Source organism: Pogona vitticeps, chromosome 2 (genome assembly GCF_051106095.1).
Source record: "Pogona vitticeps strain Pit_001003342236 chromosome 2, PviZW2.1, whole genome shotgun sequence".
Classification (NCBI taxonomy): Eukaryota; Metazoa; Chordata; class Lepidosauria; order Squamata; family Agamidae; genus Pogona; species Pogona vitticeps.
In genome coordinates this window covers 18,288,006-18,305,430 of record NC_135784.1, presented here as the reverse complement: position 1 = coordinate 18,305,430, position 17,425 = coordinate 18,288,006, and the positions used below count along the sequence as shown (strand labels likewise).

The 17,425-nt window shown below is 46.6% G+C and overlaps 1 protein-coding gene across 4 annotated transcripts; it reads left to right on the top strand.

The window, feature by feature from the left end:
• On the top strand, positions 1-10,536 carry LOC110071159 (uncharacterized). Of its 4 annotated transcripts, XM_078388161.1 has the most exons (5): positions 1-187; positions 3,491-3,586; positions 3,696-3,763; positions 5,558-5,684; positions 7,275-10,536. In XM_078388161.1, the coding sequence occupies exons 3-5, from the start codon at positions 3,707-3,709 to the stop codon at positions 8,648-8,650; spliced, it is 1,560 nt and encodes a 519-aa protein (XP_078244287.1). In that variant the 5' UTR covers positions 1-187; positions 3,491-3,586; positions 3,696-3,706; the 3' UTR covers positions 8,651-10,536. The 4 variants fall into 4 exon arrangements, with proteins under 4 accessions (XP_078244287.1, XP_072844479.2, XP_072844478.2 ...); XM_072988378.2 differs by lacking the exon at positions 3,491-3,586; XM_072988377.2 differs by having other exon boundaries at positions 3,491-3,763.
• The last annotated feature ends 6,889 nt before the right edge of the window (positions 10,537-17,425 follow it).

Below are 17,425 nucleotides of genomic sequence, written 5' to 3'. Positions count from 1 at the left end.
TGAAGGGTTAAAGGCACAGAGGTGGGATTCCTAGAGGAGAGAGGAGAAGGCCGGGCCTCCTTAGAGAAGTACAAAGTGCCACCCCCGAAACAGCCACTTCCTGTCTCTCGTTTTAATCCCTCCGGAGGAAAGCGGGGCTTGGGATTTGGGGGACCGCCCTTTTCGAAGTCGTCTCCTCGAGGGAGGGGTGAGTCTTCCCGGGGATCTGGGGGGTGGAAGAGCGAGGAAGGAGGGGGGCTCCCCATGAAACAAGATGGTTTGGGGGTGGTTATGTTTTAATTGGTTCTTCATCTTTTTTTTGCTTGGAATGGGGGGGCTCTTGGGTGTGTGTGGGGGCTCTGCTGGGCTGTTACAAAACCCAGCTGGAGGGGAACCCCATTCAAGAAGGTTGGGGTCGCCCAAGACATTCAGCTGCCTGAGGCAAAGGATAGATTTCCCCCCTCCCCTCCCCTCCCTATACATATACAGATCATACAGACAAATAAATGATATAAATGCCATCATAACAACCCCAGGAGGGACAGTGTTCTCTGTTGGCTTCATTGATGGAGAGATTTTGCAGGGAAATCTCTGAATGGCTTCACAGGGCTCCTACCCAATACAGGCTCCCTGTGTAAGAGACTTATAGACTTGTGTTTTACACACAACTGGCCAGGCATTTATGTGTAGCCTTGGGGGATTTCACACCCTTTCTAATATTAATTCAAGTATTTCCCCTGAATAGCTCCTTGATATCATGAATGAAATGTTTGCAAATGAATCTTCCTTTCTCAAATTTATTTAGCAAGCCAGCGTGTGTATAAAAAGCTCCCCGTTGCAGGCATACCTGGGTATCAAATTTATACAAATGGATGAATATATGTTTCAAAATGTATAATTTTCTTTCACCAAACTTCAGTCCGTATATGTGGACACAAGACAGGCTGGGGAACATGTTCTGTCACTCCCAACTTTTGGCAACTCCACGAATGAAAGATCCTGCCTTCAACAGCCGTGTTCAACTTCTGTAAACTCAACCTGTGGCTTCCTGTAGAGACTCAATCTATCTCGTGTCTGGTCTTTCTCTTCTGCTGCTTTCAATGTTTCCCAACAGGATTGTCTTTTCCAGAGCATCTTGATCTTCTCATCATGTGCCCAAGCTCCAACAGCCTAGGTTTTGTCAATTTTTGCTTCTAAAGAGGGCTTGCTCTGATCTGCGACCCACTTGTCAGAATAACTGGACGGATCCAGAAAGGGTCAGGTTGAAGTACCACACTTAGCCTTTAAGGTGCTCTAATCTTTCCCCATTTTAATTTTTCTCAAAGCATCCCTGGAATTAATTCTTACTCCTCGTCTTGCGTCTTGCTTCTCCTCTCCTAAATCATGACATGGTGTCATATGTTGTTCATCAGAGGTTGTATTTCCCTAATTTTCAGAACTGCAAAGGACCAGATGATTTTTATTATGCCCTTATATATTAAAAAAAAACCCTTCATGGATTGCTGCCTTGTCGTGGCAAAGGGGCTTGAGTTATTCAGAGAAGCTATGGACTATGCCATGCAGGGACACCCAAGATGGACAGGTCATTGTGAAGAATTCTGACTAAACACGATCCACCTGGAGCAGGAATTGGCAAGCCGCTCCAGTATCTTTGCTAAGAAAACTCTCATAGACAAAAACAAAAGGCTAAAAGATATGACATTGGAAGATGAGTCCCTCAGGTCGGAATGCGTCCAACATGCAACTGAGGAAGCACGGAGGACAAGTACAAGTAGCGCCAGAGCTAATGAAGTGGTTGGGCCAAAGCCGAAAGGATACTCAGCTGTGGATGTGCCTGGAAATGAAAGGAAAGTCAGGTGTTGCAAAGAAAAATACTGCATAGGAACCTGGAATGTAAGATCTATGAACCTTGGGAAGCTGGAGGTGGTCAAACAGGAGATGGCAAGAATTAATATTGACATCCTGGGCGTCAGTGAACTAAAATGGACGGGAATGGGCGAATTAAGTTCAGACAATTATCATATTTACTATTGTGGGCAAGAATCCCGTAGAAGAAATGGAGTAGTCCTCATAGTCAACAGAAGAGTGGAAAAAGCTGTAATGGGATATAATCTGAAAAATGATAGAATGATGTCAATACGAAATCCAAGGCAGACCTTTCAACATCACAGTGATCCATGTTTATGCACCAACCACCGAGGTTTAAGAGGCTAAATTGACCAATTCTGTGAACTGACACCAAAAAAAGATGTTCTTCTCATTCTTGGGGACTGGAATGCTGAAGTAGAGAGTCAAGAGGTAAAAGGAACAACAGGTAAGTTTGGCCTTGGAGTTCAGAACGAAGCAGGGCAAAGGCTAATAGAGTTTTGTCAAGAGAACAAGCTGGACATCACACTCTTTTCCAACAACACAAGAAGCGACTCTACACATGGAAATCACCAGATGGGCAATACCGAAATCAGATTGATTATATTCTCTGCAGCCAAAGATGGAGAAGCTCTATACAGTCAGCAAAAACAAGACCTGGAGCTGATTGTGGCTCTGATCATCAGCTTCTCATAGCAAAATTCAAGCATAAACTGAAGAGAGTAGGAAAAACCACTAGGCTCCTCAGGTATAATGTAAACCAAATCCCTTATGAATACACAGTGAAAGTAAAGAACAGATTTAAGGAACTCAATTTGGTGGACAGAGTGCCTGAAGAGCTTTGGATAGAGGCTCGTAACATTGTCCAGGAGGCAGCAACAAAAACCATCCCAAAGAAAAGGAAATGCAAGAAAGCAAAGTGGCTGTCCAATGAGGCCGTACAAATAGCAGAGAAGAGAAGGGAAACAAAATGCAAGGGAGATAGGGAATGTTACAGAAAATTAAATGCTGACTTCCAAAGAATAGCAAGGAGAGACAAGAGGGCCTTCTTAAATGAACAATGCAAAGAAATAGAGGAAAATAATAGAAAAGGAAAAACCAGAGATCTGTTCAGGAAAATTGGAGATATTAGAGGAAACGTTTGTGCAAAGATGGACATGATAAAGGACAAAAATGGGAGGAACCTACCAGAAGAACAAGACATCAAGAAGAGGTGGCAAGAATACACAGAGGAATTATACCAGAAAGATCTGGATGTCCCGGACAACCCAGATAGTGTGGTTGCTGACCTTGATCCAGACATCCTGGAGAGTGAAGTCAAGTGGGCCTTAGAAAGCATGGCTAACAACAAGGCCAGTGGAGGTGATGGCATTCCAGCAGAACTATTTAAAATTTTTAAATTACCAACAAGGTGAGAGAGGAAATCTTATCACTTGCTACCAGATACATATATTTTGCCCTGAGAAAATCTGAGTGTAATGTCCTGTATTGCCTAAATTCCAAAAGCATTCATTCTACAAGTTATAAAGTTTAGCATTGAAATTGCATGAATGCCTTTACATCATAAAAAATATTCCCTTGTCATGTAACTCTCACAACCTTATGTCTTCCCCCAACCTTGGAATTTCTTCACACCTACCCACAGATACCTGGGAGCACTCTCTCCAGTTTGGGAAGCAGTGGGACCTAGCCACGACACCCCTCAATGTTACAGTGCAATCTTGCGTCTTCCACCTGGGATGTAAATCCTGTTTTGCTGAAAAGGCATAGTATTTAGTAAACATTTTTCGGATCTTATTCTGAGATGAGCTCATGGAACTGGCTTCATGCCCTTATCGTCTCTTCCACAGGGGCCGGAAGGATGCCAGTTCCAAGGACTCCTTCATTTCTTCCTGGCGATGAAGTGGAACCAGACCAGGTAAGGAGGCGGCGGTAAACAGACACCTTGTGTATTTGAATCGCTGTGTATTCAACCATTTTAATTCTGAATCAAGGTAAGGTAAAGGTAAAGGTTCCCCTTGACATTTAGTCCAGTCATGTCCGACGCTAGGGGGCAGTGCTCATCCCCGTCTCCAAGCCGTAGAGCCAGCGTTTGTCCGTAGACAGTTCCCGTGGTCACATGGCCAGCGCGACTAGACTCGGAACGCCGTTACCTTCCCACCGAGGTGGTACCTATTTATCTACTCGCATTTTTACATGCTTTCGAACTGCTAGGTTGGCAGGAGCTGGGACAAGCAACGGGAGCTCACTCCGTCGTGTAGATTCGATCTTACGACGGCTGGTCTTCTGACCTTGCAGCCCAGAGGCTTCTGCGATTTAACCCGCAGTGCCATCACGTCCCCACGAATCAAGGTGTCCAAGACTTTTTTATTGAAAGGCTCCTCCTCGTTAAGGCTTGTAGAGGACGCTGGGAAAACACGGTCTTCTCCCTTTGGGGAACAGCAGTGCCTCTTCTATGGGGCTGTTGGAAATAGAGGAGAATTTTCTTTGGAAAAATCGTGTAAGATCTGCACATTGTTTGAGGTTTTAAAAAATGTACATGGGGGAATCGGAAAGGTTTTTCTTGTCTCTATTCCTCTTGAATAGAGCTCTCTCCCTGCTTTATTTTAATAAAGAGGAGCTGTGCTACTGTAGCATCCTGCTGAGCAGCTCAGTGGTTTAGGTCTTGGGCTTCGGAGCCAGAGGTCGAGAGTTCGGTTCCCCCTGTGTGCCTCCTTGACAGGGGCTTGACTCAATAATCCAGAGGGTCCCTACCAGCTCTGCGGTTCCAAGATTATTATTTTCTTGTTTCTTACAAAGGCTCCCTAGATGCCTACATGAAACTGGCCACGAGCAGCATTTCCTCCTTGCTATACAGTGGTGCCCCGCAAGATGATGTTAATCCGTTTCATTGAAATTGCTGTTTAGCGAAAACATCGTCTTGCGAAAAGCGTTTCCCCATTGGAATGCATTGAAATCTGTTTAATGCGTTCCAATGGGGGAAAAATCGTCGTCATTTTGCGAAGATCGCCCATAGGGAAGCCATTTTGCAAAGCGCCGATCAGCTGTTAAAATCGCTGTCTTGCGAAGCATCGGTCCCGAAAACACCCATTTTGTGAAGATCGCCCATAGGGAAGCCATTTTGCAAAGCCACCAATCAGCTGTTAAAATCGTTGTCTTGCGAAGCATCAGTACCGGAAAACAAACCCGTCTTGCGAAGCAAGGACTGAAACATCATCCAGCGAAAATCACCCATAGGAAACACTGTTTTGCGGAGCACAATGGCGATCGCAAAAACTCGTCGTCATGGGGATTTGTCATTTTGCGAAGTCATCATCTAGCGGGGCACCACTGTAGTATTCAGAGGCCTATGTTCCAGCTCTGCAGTTCTGAGATTACTGTTGTTGTTATTCTATCCTGAAGTGTGTATGTAGTCAAGGTGATTACTAGAATCATGCAATCATGGAGTTGGAAGGGGCCTCTAAGGCGATCGAGTCCAACCCCCTGCTCGAGGCAGGAATCCAAATCAAAGCAGATCTTACAGAGGGTTGTATTAATTTTCTCTTGAATGCCTCCAGCATCCGGAGTGCTCACCACCTTGTGAGTTAATAGGTTCCATTGTCGTACTGCTCGAACAGCTAAGAAGCTTTTCCCGATATTCAGTCTAAATTACAAACCACTGATAACTGTGTCTTCCGGTAGGAGTCCTGTAAATGTTTCCTTTTTCATTTAGGGTCCAGTGACCTTTGAGGAGGTGGCTGTGTATTTCACCCAGGAGGAGTGGGCGCTGCTGGATCTTGACCAGAAGGCCCTTCACCAGGAAGTCATGGAGGAGAACTGGCAAACCGTCTCCTCTCTCGGTAAGGCCTTCCTCTTTTCCTGGCTGATGCTCATCTCTTGTTTACAGTTTCAACACCAGTTGTGGGAGCAGCCAAGCTTTTGCAGGGGGAGCGCTGGCACCATGCATGCAGCAGGACTTGTAGCCTTCAAGTTCCATGATCATCAGGGTAGTCAACTCGGGCAGTGTTGGGTTTTGGTGGGAGGTGTTGTTCACAGGCCTGCGCCTCTTTTGGACTCCAGAATTCTCTACGAATATTCTAGACAGAATTCTGAAGAGTTCTAGCCCTGTGGTTCCAAACCTTGGGTCTCCAGGGGTTCTTGGACTAAAACTCCCCAAAACCTTTGCCTCTAGCTGTGCTGGCCAGGATTTCTGGGAGTTGCAGTCCAAGAAAAGCTGGGGACCCAAGCTTGGAGAGCACTGGTCTAGCCTACAGAGGCACACGCACAGAGGCCTTCCGACCTCTCTCTTCCACTCACCTGGAGCAGGGTCTGTCTTGGTGGCTCCAGGCCTTCCTGTCCCAGGCCTACTTCCTGTGGAGCCTGCTCTAGGTGAGCGGAAGGTAGATGTCTCCACATTTGATTCTGTGGGCTGGAACTTCCAGAATTCTGCCTGGAGAATTTGGAATCTGCAAGATTTGAGTGGGACAAATTGTGATGGGACTAGGTGGTCATCCCCATCTGGGGGGTGCTAAAGGTTGTCTCCTCTCCCTTGGATGATTCTGAGGAAGGTACAAGAGCCTCGTGGCGCAGTAGTTAAACCACTGTACTGCAGCCAAAACTGTGCTCACAACCTGGGGTTCAATCCCAGGTAGCCGGCTGAAGGTTGACTCAGCCTTCTATCCTTCCGAGGTCAGTAAAATGAGTACCCAGCTTGCTGGGGGGGGCAATGTGTAGCCTGCATAATTAATTTGTAAACCGCCCAGAGAATGCTTGAAGCACTATGGGGCGGTATATAATCAGCACACTTTGCTTTATTTTTTAGCCACTCAGAGTGGTCGTATAGACCAGATGAGCGGGATACCAATCCAACCCAACCCAACCCAACCCAACCCAACCCAACCCATCCATCCATCCATCCATCCATCCATCCATCCATCCATCCATCCATCCATCCATCCATCCATCCATCCATCCATCCATCAAATATAGTTCTAGTTAGGAATGGGATTTTGATACCGACAGCTGGTCTGTGGAGATGAACAAGCTCCATGATGGCAACAAGGGGATTTAGTCGGCTAGCTGCCAAGGATGGGGGCTTTAATCAGTCTCAAGGTGCAGTGGTTGAAATGCAGCACTGCAGTCAAGACTCTGTTCGTGGCCTGGGTCCGATCCCAAGGGGCTCGGGTAGCTGGCTCAAGATTTGACTCAGCCTTCCATCTTTCTAAATGGAGTGAATGGAGTACCCAGCTTGCTGGGGTGGGGGTGGGAGGTGTAACCTGCATAATTAAATTGTACACTGCCTAAAGAGGGCCTTAAGCACTCTTCTCTTTCCTTTGCTTTGCTTTGAAGAACAATTCTGTATTGCCAGTTTTTAAAATAGCAAAAGGCTTTAAAATGGATTGCTTGCTCCCTTCCGTTCAATCTTTTTTCAATGTGTCTTTTCTCCCCAGCCTATGAATGGAGGAAAAAAACTGTATGGGCCAAACGTGGAAAGCGTTTTATGGACAAATTAGAGCTTGCCAGACACCAGAAGGCCCAAGTAAAGGAAGAAACAAAGATCCGAGATAAAGCCTACAAATGCGTTGTGTGCGGGACAGATTTTCCCACAAAAATAACACTTAGGCTTCACAAGAGAGTCCACAGTGGAAAGAAGTGCTCTATAAGTGAAGTGTCTGGGAAAGAATTTAATTCTGTGTCACACCTTGTGAACCACCAAAGAGTTCACACTGAATGGAAACCTTACAAATTCAAGGAATATGGGAGGCGTTTGGGTCCTGGTTCACAGCTTCAGATCCAGCAGAGAGTCCAAATAAGGGAGAAACCATACCAGGGCCAAGTGTGTGGGAAATGTTTTTCACAGAATTCATGCCTTCTCACCCAGCAGAAGGTGCACAAAGAAGAAAATGTATACCAATGCCAGAAGTGTGGGAACTGCTTTGCTTACAATTCGAGGGTGCGAAATGTTCGAAGATTCCGAAAAGAAAAGAAACTATACAGATGTCAGGACTGTGGGAAACATTTTGCTCACAATTCAAAACTTGTGACACATAGGAGAGTCCACACAGGGGAGAAGCCGTACAGGTGCCAGGAATGTGGGAAAGGTTTTGTTCAGAGGTCAGTTCTTGTGACGCATCAGAGAGTCCACACAGGAGAGAAACCTTATAAATGTCAGGAGTGTGGGAATTGTTACGCTTATAGTGCAGGCCTTTCAAAGCATCAGAGAGTCCACACAGGAGATAAATCATCCAGATGCCAAGAATGTGGGAAATATTTTGCCCAGAGTTCACATCTTCTGAGACACCAGAGAGTCCATGCTGGAGGGAAAGCATATGAATGCCAGGAGTGTGGGAAATGTTATATTCAGAGTTCAGGCCTTTTAAAACATCAGAGAATCCACACAGGAGAGAAACCGTACGGATGCCAAGAATGTGGGAAATGTTTTGCCCAGAAGGCACACCTTCTGAGCCACCAGACAGTCCACACAGGAGTGAAACCCTACAAATGCCAGGAGTGTAGGAAATGTTTTGCTCAGAATTCACACCTTCTGAGGCACCGGAGACTCCATGCTGGAGATAAACCGTACAAATGCCAAGAGTGTGGGAAATGCTTTCTTCACAAGTCAGACCTTCTGCTCCATGAGAGAGTCCATACAGGAGAAAAGCCGTACAAATGTGAGGCGTGTGGGAAATGTTTTGCGCAGAAGTCACACCTTCTGAGTCACCAGAGAGTCCACACGGGGGAGAAACCCTACAAATGCCAGGAGTGTGGGAAATGTTTTGCTCAGAAGTCACACCTTTTGAGACACCGGAGGGTCCACGTGGGATAGAAACCATATGAACACCAGAAGTCTGGGAAATTAGTTGCTCAGGATTCAAATATTTTGAGTCATCACAGTGTCCAACACTGAAGAAACCCATGTAAATGTGAGAAAGGTGGGGAGTGTGATTCTGGCTATTCATACCTTAGAAATCATCAGAGAATTCACACAATCTTTCAGATGTAGTGGGTGTGGGAAATGTCATACAATTCAAAGCTTTTGGAGCATTACATAAGCGATACATGAGGGAGGACATATCAAAAATGCTTGACTTTGGAGAGTATTCAAGCAGAAAACTGTTGTCAGCCGGGCAAAAGGGGCCTTTTTGGGCTGCTGCTGCCTAAACCAGAGTGTTGTTCTGTTAAACTCAGGGTCGCCATGTTTGACTCTCTTTAGTGTGTGGAGAGGGTGGTGGCAGACCAGCGTCAGGCACTCCTGGATGAAACAGATGCGCTGGATCCGTTCCAGTCGGGCTTCAGGCCGCGTCACGGTACAGAGACGGCATTGGTCGCCCTGTGTGATGACCTCCTGAGGGAGGCTGACGGGCAAAACGTCTCTGTTGGTCCTCGATATTTCGGCGGCCTTTGATACCGTCAACCACGGTATCCTCCTGGGGAGGCTCTCCGAGTAGGGAATCGGTGGCTTGGCGTTAGCCTGGCTCCGCTCCTTCTTGAAGAACCGTCCCCAGAGAGTTCAGCTTAGGGAGAGTGTCTCGGCCCCGTGGAGCCCCAATTGTGGGGTTCCACAGGGGTCGATTATCTCCCCAATGCTGTTTAACATCTATATGAGACCGCTAACTGGGGTCATTAGGGGGTGTGGAGCGTCGTGTCACCAGTACGCTGATGACACTCAGCTCTACATCTCCTCACCAACTGCAGGTGATGCTGTCCTGTCCCTTCAGCGCTGCCTGGGGACCGTACTGGAATGGATGCAGGAGAATGGCTTGAGGCTGAACCTGGATAAGACGGAAGTCCTGAGGGTGGGGGCCCCCAGGGGTGGTGACTTGGTCGGCTCCCTCTTGTTTGGGGGGGCGACCCTGGCTCCGATGAGTGGGGTCCGCAGCTTGGGCATACATCTGGACCTGGCGCTCACCATGGAAACACAGGTGGCGTCGGTTGTCCTCTCCGCCTTTTTCCACCTTTGGCGGATTGCCCGGCTGCGGCCCTATCTCGACATGGGGGCGCTCACCACCTTAGTGCACGCGCTCGTAATCTCAAGATTGGATCACTGCAACGCGCTCTACGTGGGGCTGCCTTTGAGGCTGACACGGAAACTTCAGATGGTGCAGAATGCAGCAGCCAGACTCCTCATTGGTGGGAGAAAACACAATCACATTTCTCCTATTCTGGCTAGACTTCACTGGCTGCCCATCCGTTTCCGTATCGACTTCAAAGTTCTAATGCTGACTTATAAGGCCCTAAACGGTTTGGGACCTCGATACTTGGCTTAACGCCTTCTCCCACCAAGATCTACCCGGACCACCCGCGCGAGCCAGGAGGTGAGGCTGAGGAGCCTGACGCCGAGGGAGGCCCGGAGGGAAAAGACGCGAAACTGGCCCTTCTCGGCGGTGGCTCCTCGCCTCTAGAACAATCTCCCTCCTGAGATTCGCGCGGCCCCTACGCTGGGTACATTTAAAATTCAACTAAAAACATGGCTTTATGTCCAGGCCTTCCCTCCCGCCAGCATTTAATCTAATTTAATTTAACTTTCTCTTCCTTATCTACCTATTATTTATGATTTTTAGTATGTTTTGTTAATAACCGTTGTTTTGGTTTTATATTATTATACTGTATATCCTGTTGTTAGCCGCTCAGAGTGGTATAAATATACCAGATGGGCGGGATATAAATCAAATAAATAAATAAATAAATAAATAAATAAATAATTTTTTTCCAGTTTTTATTTTATTTTATTTATTTGTGCTTAACAATTCATGCTCAGTGAATCTCATGCTCATAATCTGCTCCTGGTCTTGTTTGGCAGAAGGAATACACCTTCTCCATCTACTACTTCCAATTATGTGGTCTGTTTTATTTCTGTATTGGCCCTCTATTGATGTGCATGCATACAGTCTTCTGTCTGCTTGCCTGAAGCATGCATTTGTAATAACGAGTCGTTCTCTTGCTTCATTTCTGTCCCTTAGAGCAAAGTTTTCCACCATGTTTGGTTCTGCTTTGCTTTCTATTTTTGCACCCCAGTCACCTGTCATTATCAGCACATCCTGCTGTGGGTGTGTGATCAATTTTCCCCCCCAGATGCTTGCATTTCTTCTTCAGCCTCGGTGGTGGTAGGAGGCTGGAAGGATGTTTCTGTTGGTAGGTTTTCCAAGATCTGATTTATGTTACTTTGTCAGGCATTGTGCTTATAGCCCTTAACTGCTTGTGCTACATCTTGCCTTGGCATGAGAACCACTCCCAATTTTGTCATTTCCAAAATAAAACATTTTGTGACTGAAAATGTCCCATTCCACTACAATTTAGTTGGCTTATACCAAGTACCTGTACTACAGTGCTTAAATTTTTCCTTCCTTTACGGATTCCAGTTTAGCTTGATTCATAACCGCTCATGTTCAATTTTCCAATCATTCAGCATCACAATTTCCTTTCACCTCTGTGTGCATCAGCTGCTAGATGCTGCTACTCCTAAAGAAGGTGGATGGTTCTCAGTTTGGTGGCTCAGCTTTGACAAGTTCACCTTGGCTGCTCCGGCTCAGAGTCCAGGGTCGTCATGGAGTCTAGCCTCCTCACCGCTTTCTTTTCAGACACAAGACACATTTTGTGTATCCAAGAGAGAGAGAGAGAGACAGAGGTGCGGGGGTTGCTTTAAGAGGAGCCCCTTTAAAACTAGAAAACGTCTCTGTGTGATTGATTTTTGTTGCCTATCCCCAGTGACCCCTGTGTGTTTTGCCCCTCACCCAGGTTCACCTTTGGACACAAATTGTGCTTTTCCCCTTTTTTGCTGCCACCAGAGGATATTATCCTCACTATATCAATTATGAGTCTCACACTCTTGCTGCCAAATAAAACAAGGTTTGCTTAAGGATAAATAAGTGAATCATAGAAGGAAAACCATGGATGTTCTATTATCATTCACTCATTAAACGCGGATTTGAATACAGTGGTACCTCACTAAACGACGGTCCCACTAAATGATGAAATTGCATGACGATGACTTTTTGCGATCGCTATAGCGATTCGCAAAAGTCATTCCAATGGGCGATTTTCATTTAACAACGATTTGGTCATTGCTTCACAAACCATTTGTTTGCAAAATGACGATTTTTCTGGCTCCGCAAAATGGCTGCCCTGTCTTTTCCGGACCCATGCTTCGCAGGGCAGCCATTTTTACAGCTGATCGGCGCTCGCAAAATGGCTTCCCTATCTTCACTGGACAATGGGGTATTTTCCCCATTGGAACGCATGAAACCAGTTTTCAATGCATTCCAATGGGGAAAGGGTTTTTGCATGACAACGATTTCGCTAAACAGCTATTTTCCCAGGACAGATTATCGTCGTCATGCGGGGTACCACTGTACTTATAAGTTTGCTTGTACTCATTTACTTTAATCAAGATCTCAATATTTTCTGACTGTCAATGTACTTCTAATTCCTTTTATCTCTTTAACTAACCAACTGTCCAACATCTCATCTAAACACTTCACAGTCTTCTCTCTAACTGTCTAAATGCTTCACCATCTTTTCCCTAACTCTCTCTCTCTGTGTCACACTCTGCCTCCCTCCCTGGCACTCCCAGTTTTCTTGACTCCGCCCCTCCTGTCCTGTCATAGGCTCCTGCACTCGAGCTCTAAAATGACTGACAGGAGTAACGTGTGGGCTGTCCACCACAATAATGAAGGGGATTGTGGCCAAAGGATAAATTTTCTGAATGTTCCCCAGCTCTCTGGCCAGGATATTCTCCTGATTTTCCTTGGTACAAAAGAGGCAGAAGACGGAAAGATAGGAATGGAGAAGGACATGGGAAGGGTGTCATTTTGGGGTACAGGGGGGCCACGTGGGTTTCTCTCCTTCAGGAAAAGATTCGTGACATGTCAGGACCCAACTAATGTGTTTCAAGGAAGGCTGCTCTTCCTCATGCAGGTTGCTGGACTCCCCCAGCGGTTTCTTTCTTTCTTTCTTTCTTTCTTTCTTTCTTTCTTTCTTTCTTTCTCTTTATTTATTTACTTATTTATTTATATTTATTTAAAAAAATTAGCCTGCCTTTCTCCTTTAAAAAGACCCAAGGCAAATACAAATAGTAAAAACGATCAAACAAATACCATGCTAAGGGACGGTAAACAAGCAACACCAAAAACACATTCAAAGCCGTAAAGCACAACAATTTTTTTTTTTTAAAAAGCCCACTGAGGCAGGCAGTCCTTAAGAGAAAGCTTGCCTGAAGAGAATGGAGGAAGGTCAGTCAAGAGGGGGCCAGGCTGGCTTCCAGTGGGAGGGAGTTCCAGAGTATAGGAGCAGCCACAGAGAAGGCCCCTCTCCTGTGTCCCCCATCAGATGCACCTCGGAGTGGTGGGACTGAGAGAAAGCCCTCTCCTGATGATTCCTGAACACCCTTGCAGGCTCATAAACTTATTTACATGTATTTATTTAAAATATTTCTATGCCACTTTTCTCCCCAAAGGAACCAAGGCCGCTTAACGGGAGATGCAGTCCTTGTGAGAGTTTGGGCCCAGGCCATTAGTGGGCCTTATAGGTTAAAACCAGCCCTTGGAAACTTCCAGACTCAGGACGCTTAGGCCTAAAGATGGCCATTTGGATGTTGGCAAGTCTTTGGGACCAAGTCCGAATTTGTGGGGGGTCCAAGTCGGGGGCCTGCATCAAGCCAGCCAACCTAGAAGGGAAGCCAAACCGGCACTAGCACATGCGCAGAAACAGCAGGCCGATGTCCCTTCCCGGCGCATGTGCCCGCCTATCAGCTGGATGGAGGAGGATGTGCAGACAGAGGCAGGAGCCAGCGCCTTGAAGGGAAACCGGGTCTGCTGCATCCAAGGATGGCAGTGGTGGCAGGAGGCGGTCGGCAGGCCCATCCCTCATCATGGATCCCTCAACAAGACTCAAAACCTGGCTCGGATCCGTGGGTCCAAGTCGCAAGCTGAATCCGAGTCTAGTCCCTGGTGCGAATTAAGCTGGACTGGACAGCCAGTCGTAACGTAGGCGTCCCTGTCCCTGGTACGGCCTCCTCACTGCCTCTCAGCTTTCTGTAGCAAATGAAGGCTGCCTCCTGGTTTCTGCTCATCCCAGCAATCAGGGATCTGGCCCATCTCTCCAGGGGTCAACTAGGTGAGGCACCATCAAAAAAATGGCCACCGTTCTACTAAGGCTACATCAGAAGTCTAGGGTCCAGATCAAGGGATGAAAGGGTGCCGCGTTGCTCTGCTTTCACCAGACCCCCACTTGGAATATCATCGCTGGAGAAAGATATTGGCAAAAATGGAATGTCTCCAGAGGAGAATGAACAAGACGATAAATTACATCAACAGGATATTGTTCGGCGTCTTTGCTTACCTAACCGACTCCACACACCAAATGTGTGGTATTTAACCTAGAGGCATGACAATCGAAAGAGGACAGGACTGACCCACAACTCACTCACTGGCTCAAGCCCAACGTGTTTGAAGCCATCTGGAGTTCTTCTCCTGAGGCCACCGGAAGGAGAGCAGGGTCAAAAATCATTTTCTTTGGGGAAATGCTGCCACAGGAGAGCTTTGCTGATACAGTAGGACTCCGATATCCACGGGATCAGTTCCCACCAATTCATTTCTCCACTGCCTGAAAATATTTAAAATATTAAAAGAAAAATGCTAGAAATACATATTTCTCAATATGAAGTTAGCACAACTGGCCACTAGAGGGGGCCAGAGACAATGCTAGGTACAGCATTCACTAGCATTCATCTGCATTATAAGCATAGGCAGGAGTGGGAAGGATTTGAAACCGATCCCCCATGGCTATGGGGGTCCTACTGCATTATGGACCCTAAGAAAGACAAACAATTATGTCCTCAATCAAATTAAAAGGGTCTCCAGTTGCTGATGTTGAAGATCTGAAAGCGTGAAGCTTGACAACTGACTCGAGTTTGGAATGGGAGAAACACGAACCAAGGTAGATTGGAAATCACAAAACGAAGAGTGGGTGAACGTTCAACAATTCGTGTGAATGAACTGAAGTTGACAGAAACAGGACATTTTTTGCCATACTCACTTCAGAAACATCAATCTTGGAAGAAATGGTGGGGGCCTGAAAGGAAGGCTTGATGTAGCACAAGCAAGTAGGGCCTATATTTCAAAGGCTTTAGGGAACAAAAATAAGTTGTCAGGCTATCAGACACGTCCATTATGCAAGTTTATTCACAAACTATCACTGTGGAAGGATTTTTTAAAATGTAAATTTTTTATTAAGGTCTCCAGGAAGAAACTGATCATTCCGGATGTATCCTCCGGGTTTTCTGGGGGTTCCCCCCCTTCTAAATCCCAGAATCCTCCAAGGATACCCTGAGACACTCTGCAAGGATACTCTGCAAGTGGGATCTGAAGGCCTTAGGAATGGACCTCAGCAGAGGAGAAACCCTGACATCTCAGAGATCAACCTGGAGGCAGGCATTGCATCACGGCCCCTCCCAATTTGAAGAGATCCTTGTTCAGCAGGCCGAGGTGAAGAGGCAATCCCGAAAGCAGCAAAATCAGGGAGCTGGACAGGGGACAGACTGTATTTGTCTTCAGTGTGAAAGGGATTGTCACTCTTGAATTTGCTTTCCCCGCCACAGTAGGAGCTCTTCCAAGTCCTTCATACAGAGCACGTTACCCTAGTCTCTCAAGACTGAAGGATGCCTGATCTGGAATCTGACCTTGAGACAGGATTGTGAGGGTTCCAGCCCACAGACCCACACTTAAAGACATCGACATTTCACTCACCTGGACCAAGGCCTATCTCCGAGGTTACATGGCTCTCATGGACGTTACTTCCTGTTGTTAATGTACAAAAAAAGGAAGCTGGCGCTCTGTTCCCTGGGAGTTGTAGCACCACTGCCCTTTATGCTCTCTATAGGGCGCCTTATGAAGAGCTACAATGCACAATTTCCTCATTCTGGTCAGTGGTTTGTAAAATATGACAAGTGATAATAAACCAGGCTATTGAGTTCTCTCCTGGCCACGGTCTACTTTTCCTGTTAAACTGGTGTTATCTCAAAAGAGAATCATACAAGCGCACAATGGTATTTTTTGTTTGTTTTAGTCTTACTGCAAGATTGTTGATCACCGCTACCTGCCTCCATATCAGGAAGGGGTCTTCCTGAGCAAAGACTTTAAAACTGAAGGGAGTCTGGAGATGCTAGCGCTGCTTTTTGTGTGTGCCATTGTGTCTGTGTGAGTGCCAAATGCTCCATGGGGCCAGACACATGAGCACGAAGTTGAAGCACTCCAACTGCATTTGTGCGGCTGTAAATACATGCAGAAGGAGCCCCATATCTTCAGGGATCAGTTCCAAGGCCCCCTGCAGGTGCTAAAAAATGTGGATTACAGCGAATGCTCAAATTGAGTCTTTCTGACTACAGTACTGATAGGAACCATCATGATTCCAATCATATCCACGTGGCTCTGATGTGTCAAAAATGCTGCCTTGCAAACATGCCATTTCCCACACCCATGCCAGTTTTTTATTTTTACTTCCCTCCCCCTAAAAAATACCAGTTTGTTGGTGAATCGAGTTGTAAAATTCACAGGTTTCATTAAAGGTGGAAAGAGTTCTGAAGTGATTTCTCTTTGTCTCATTTTTTTACATCACAGACACTTGACATTTTAACAGGGGTGTGTAAGCTTTTTGTATCCACTGTATATCTCTTTCTTGTTGTGCCTTGTGAGGTGTGAATTCCAAGAGAAACATTTCCCACACTGTGCGCATTTCTAAGGTTTTTCTCTTTTCTGGACTCTCTGGTGAATGAGAAGGTTTCAGTTGTGAGAAAAACATAAACCATATAGTGGTGCCTCACTTAACGAGCGCACCGTATAACGATGAATTTGCATAGCGATCCCCTTTTTGGGATCACTAATGCGAAGGCATACCAACCACTGCAATGGGCGAAACTCGCATTGCGAAGATCGGTAAGCGTTTCGCTTTCCGATCTTCGCACTGCGACGCCCAGGAATCAGCTGATCGGCAGTTCCAAAATGGCCGCCGGACGCCCGAAATGGCCACGCGCAGCGTTTTCGCGCCCGCAGCTCGCTTACCGAGGGCACGACAATGGCTGCCGCTATGGAGGAAACTTCGTTGAACGGTAAGTTTAGGGCCCATTGGAACGCATTAAACAATGTTTAATGCATTCCAAAGGGTTTTTATGTTCCGTTTAGCGATGTTTTCACATAGCGAGGTTAATCCGGAACGGATTAACCTCGCTATGCGGGGCACCACTGTATTTCTGGCACTGGTATGGTTTCTCTCCAGTGTGTAAAGTCTTATGGGTGTGAGACGTGAGGCGAGACTGTAAAGCAGGGGTCTCAAACTCAATTTACCTGGGGGCCGCTGGAGGCAGAGTCTGGGCCACATCAGATTTTCTGCCAAGCGGAGCAAGAGCCGAGGAAACTGCCCAGGAGTTTCCTTAGCCCGGATGGGGCTCCGAGGAGAAGGAGCACATGAGCCCTCGTCACCGGCCACGACCCCCTCTGGCTCCTTCTTCACTACCACCACCAGCACCAGCAGCAGGATGAGGAAGTGGAGGAGGGAGGGAGCGTCGGCGACCACCTAGTGGGGGGGAAGGGAATGACATAATTTTTAAAAA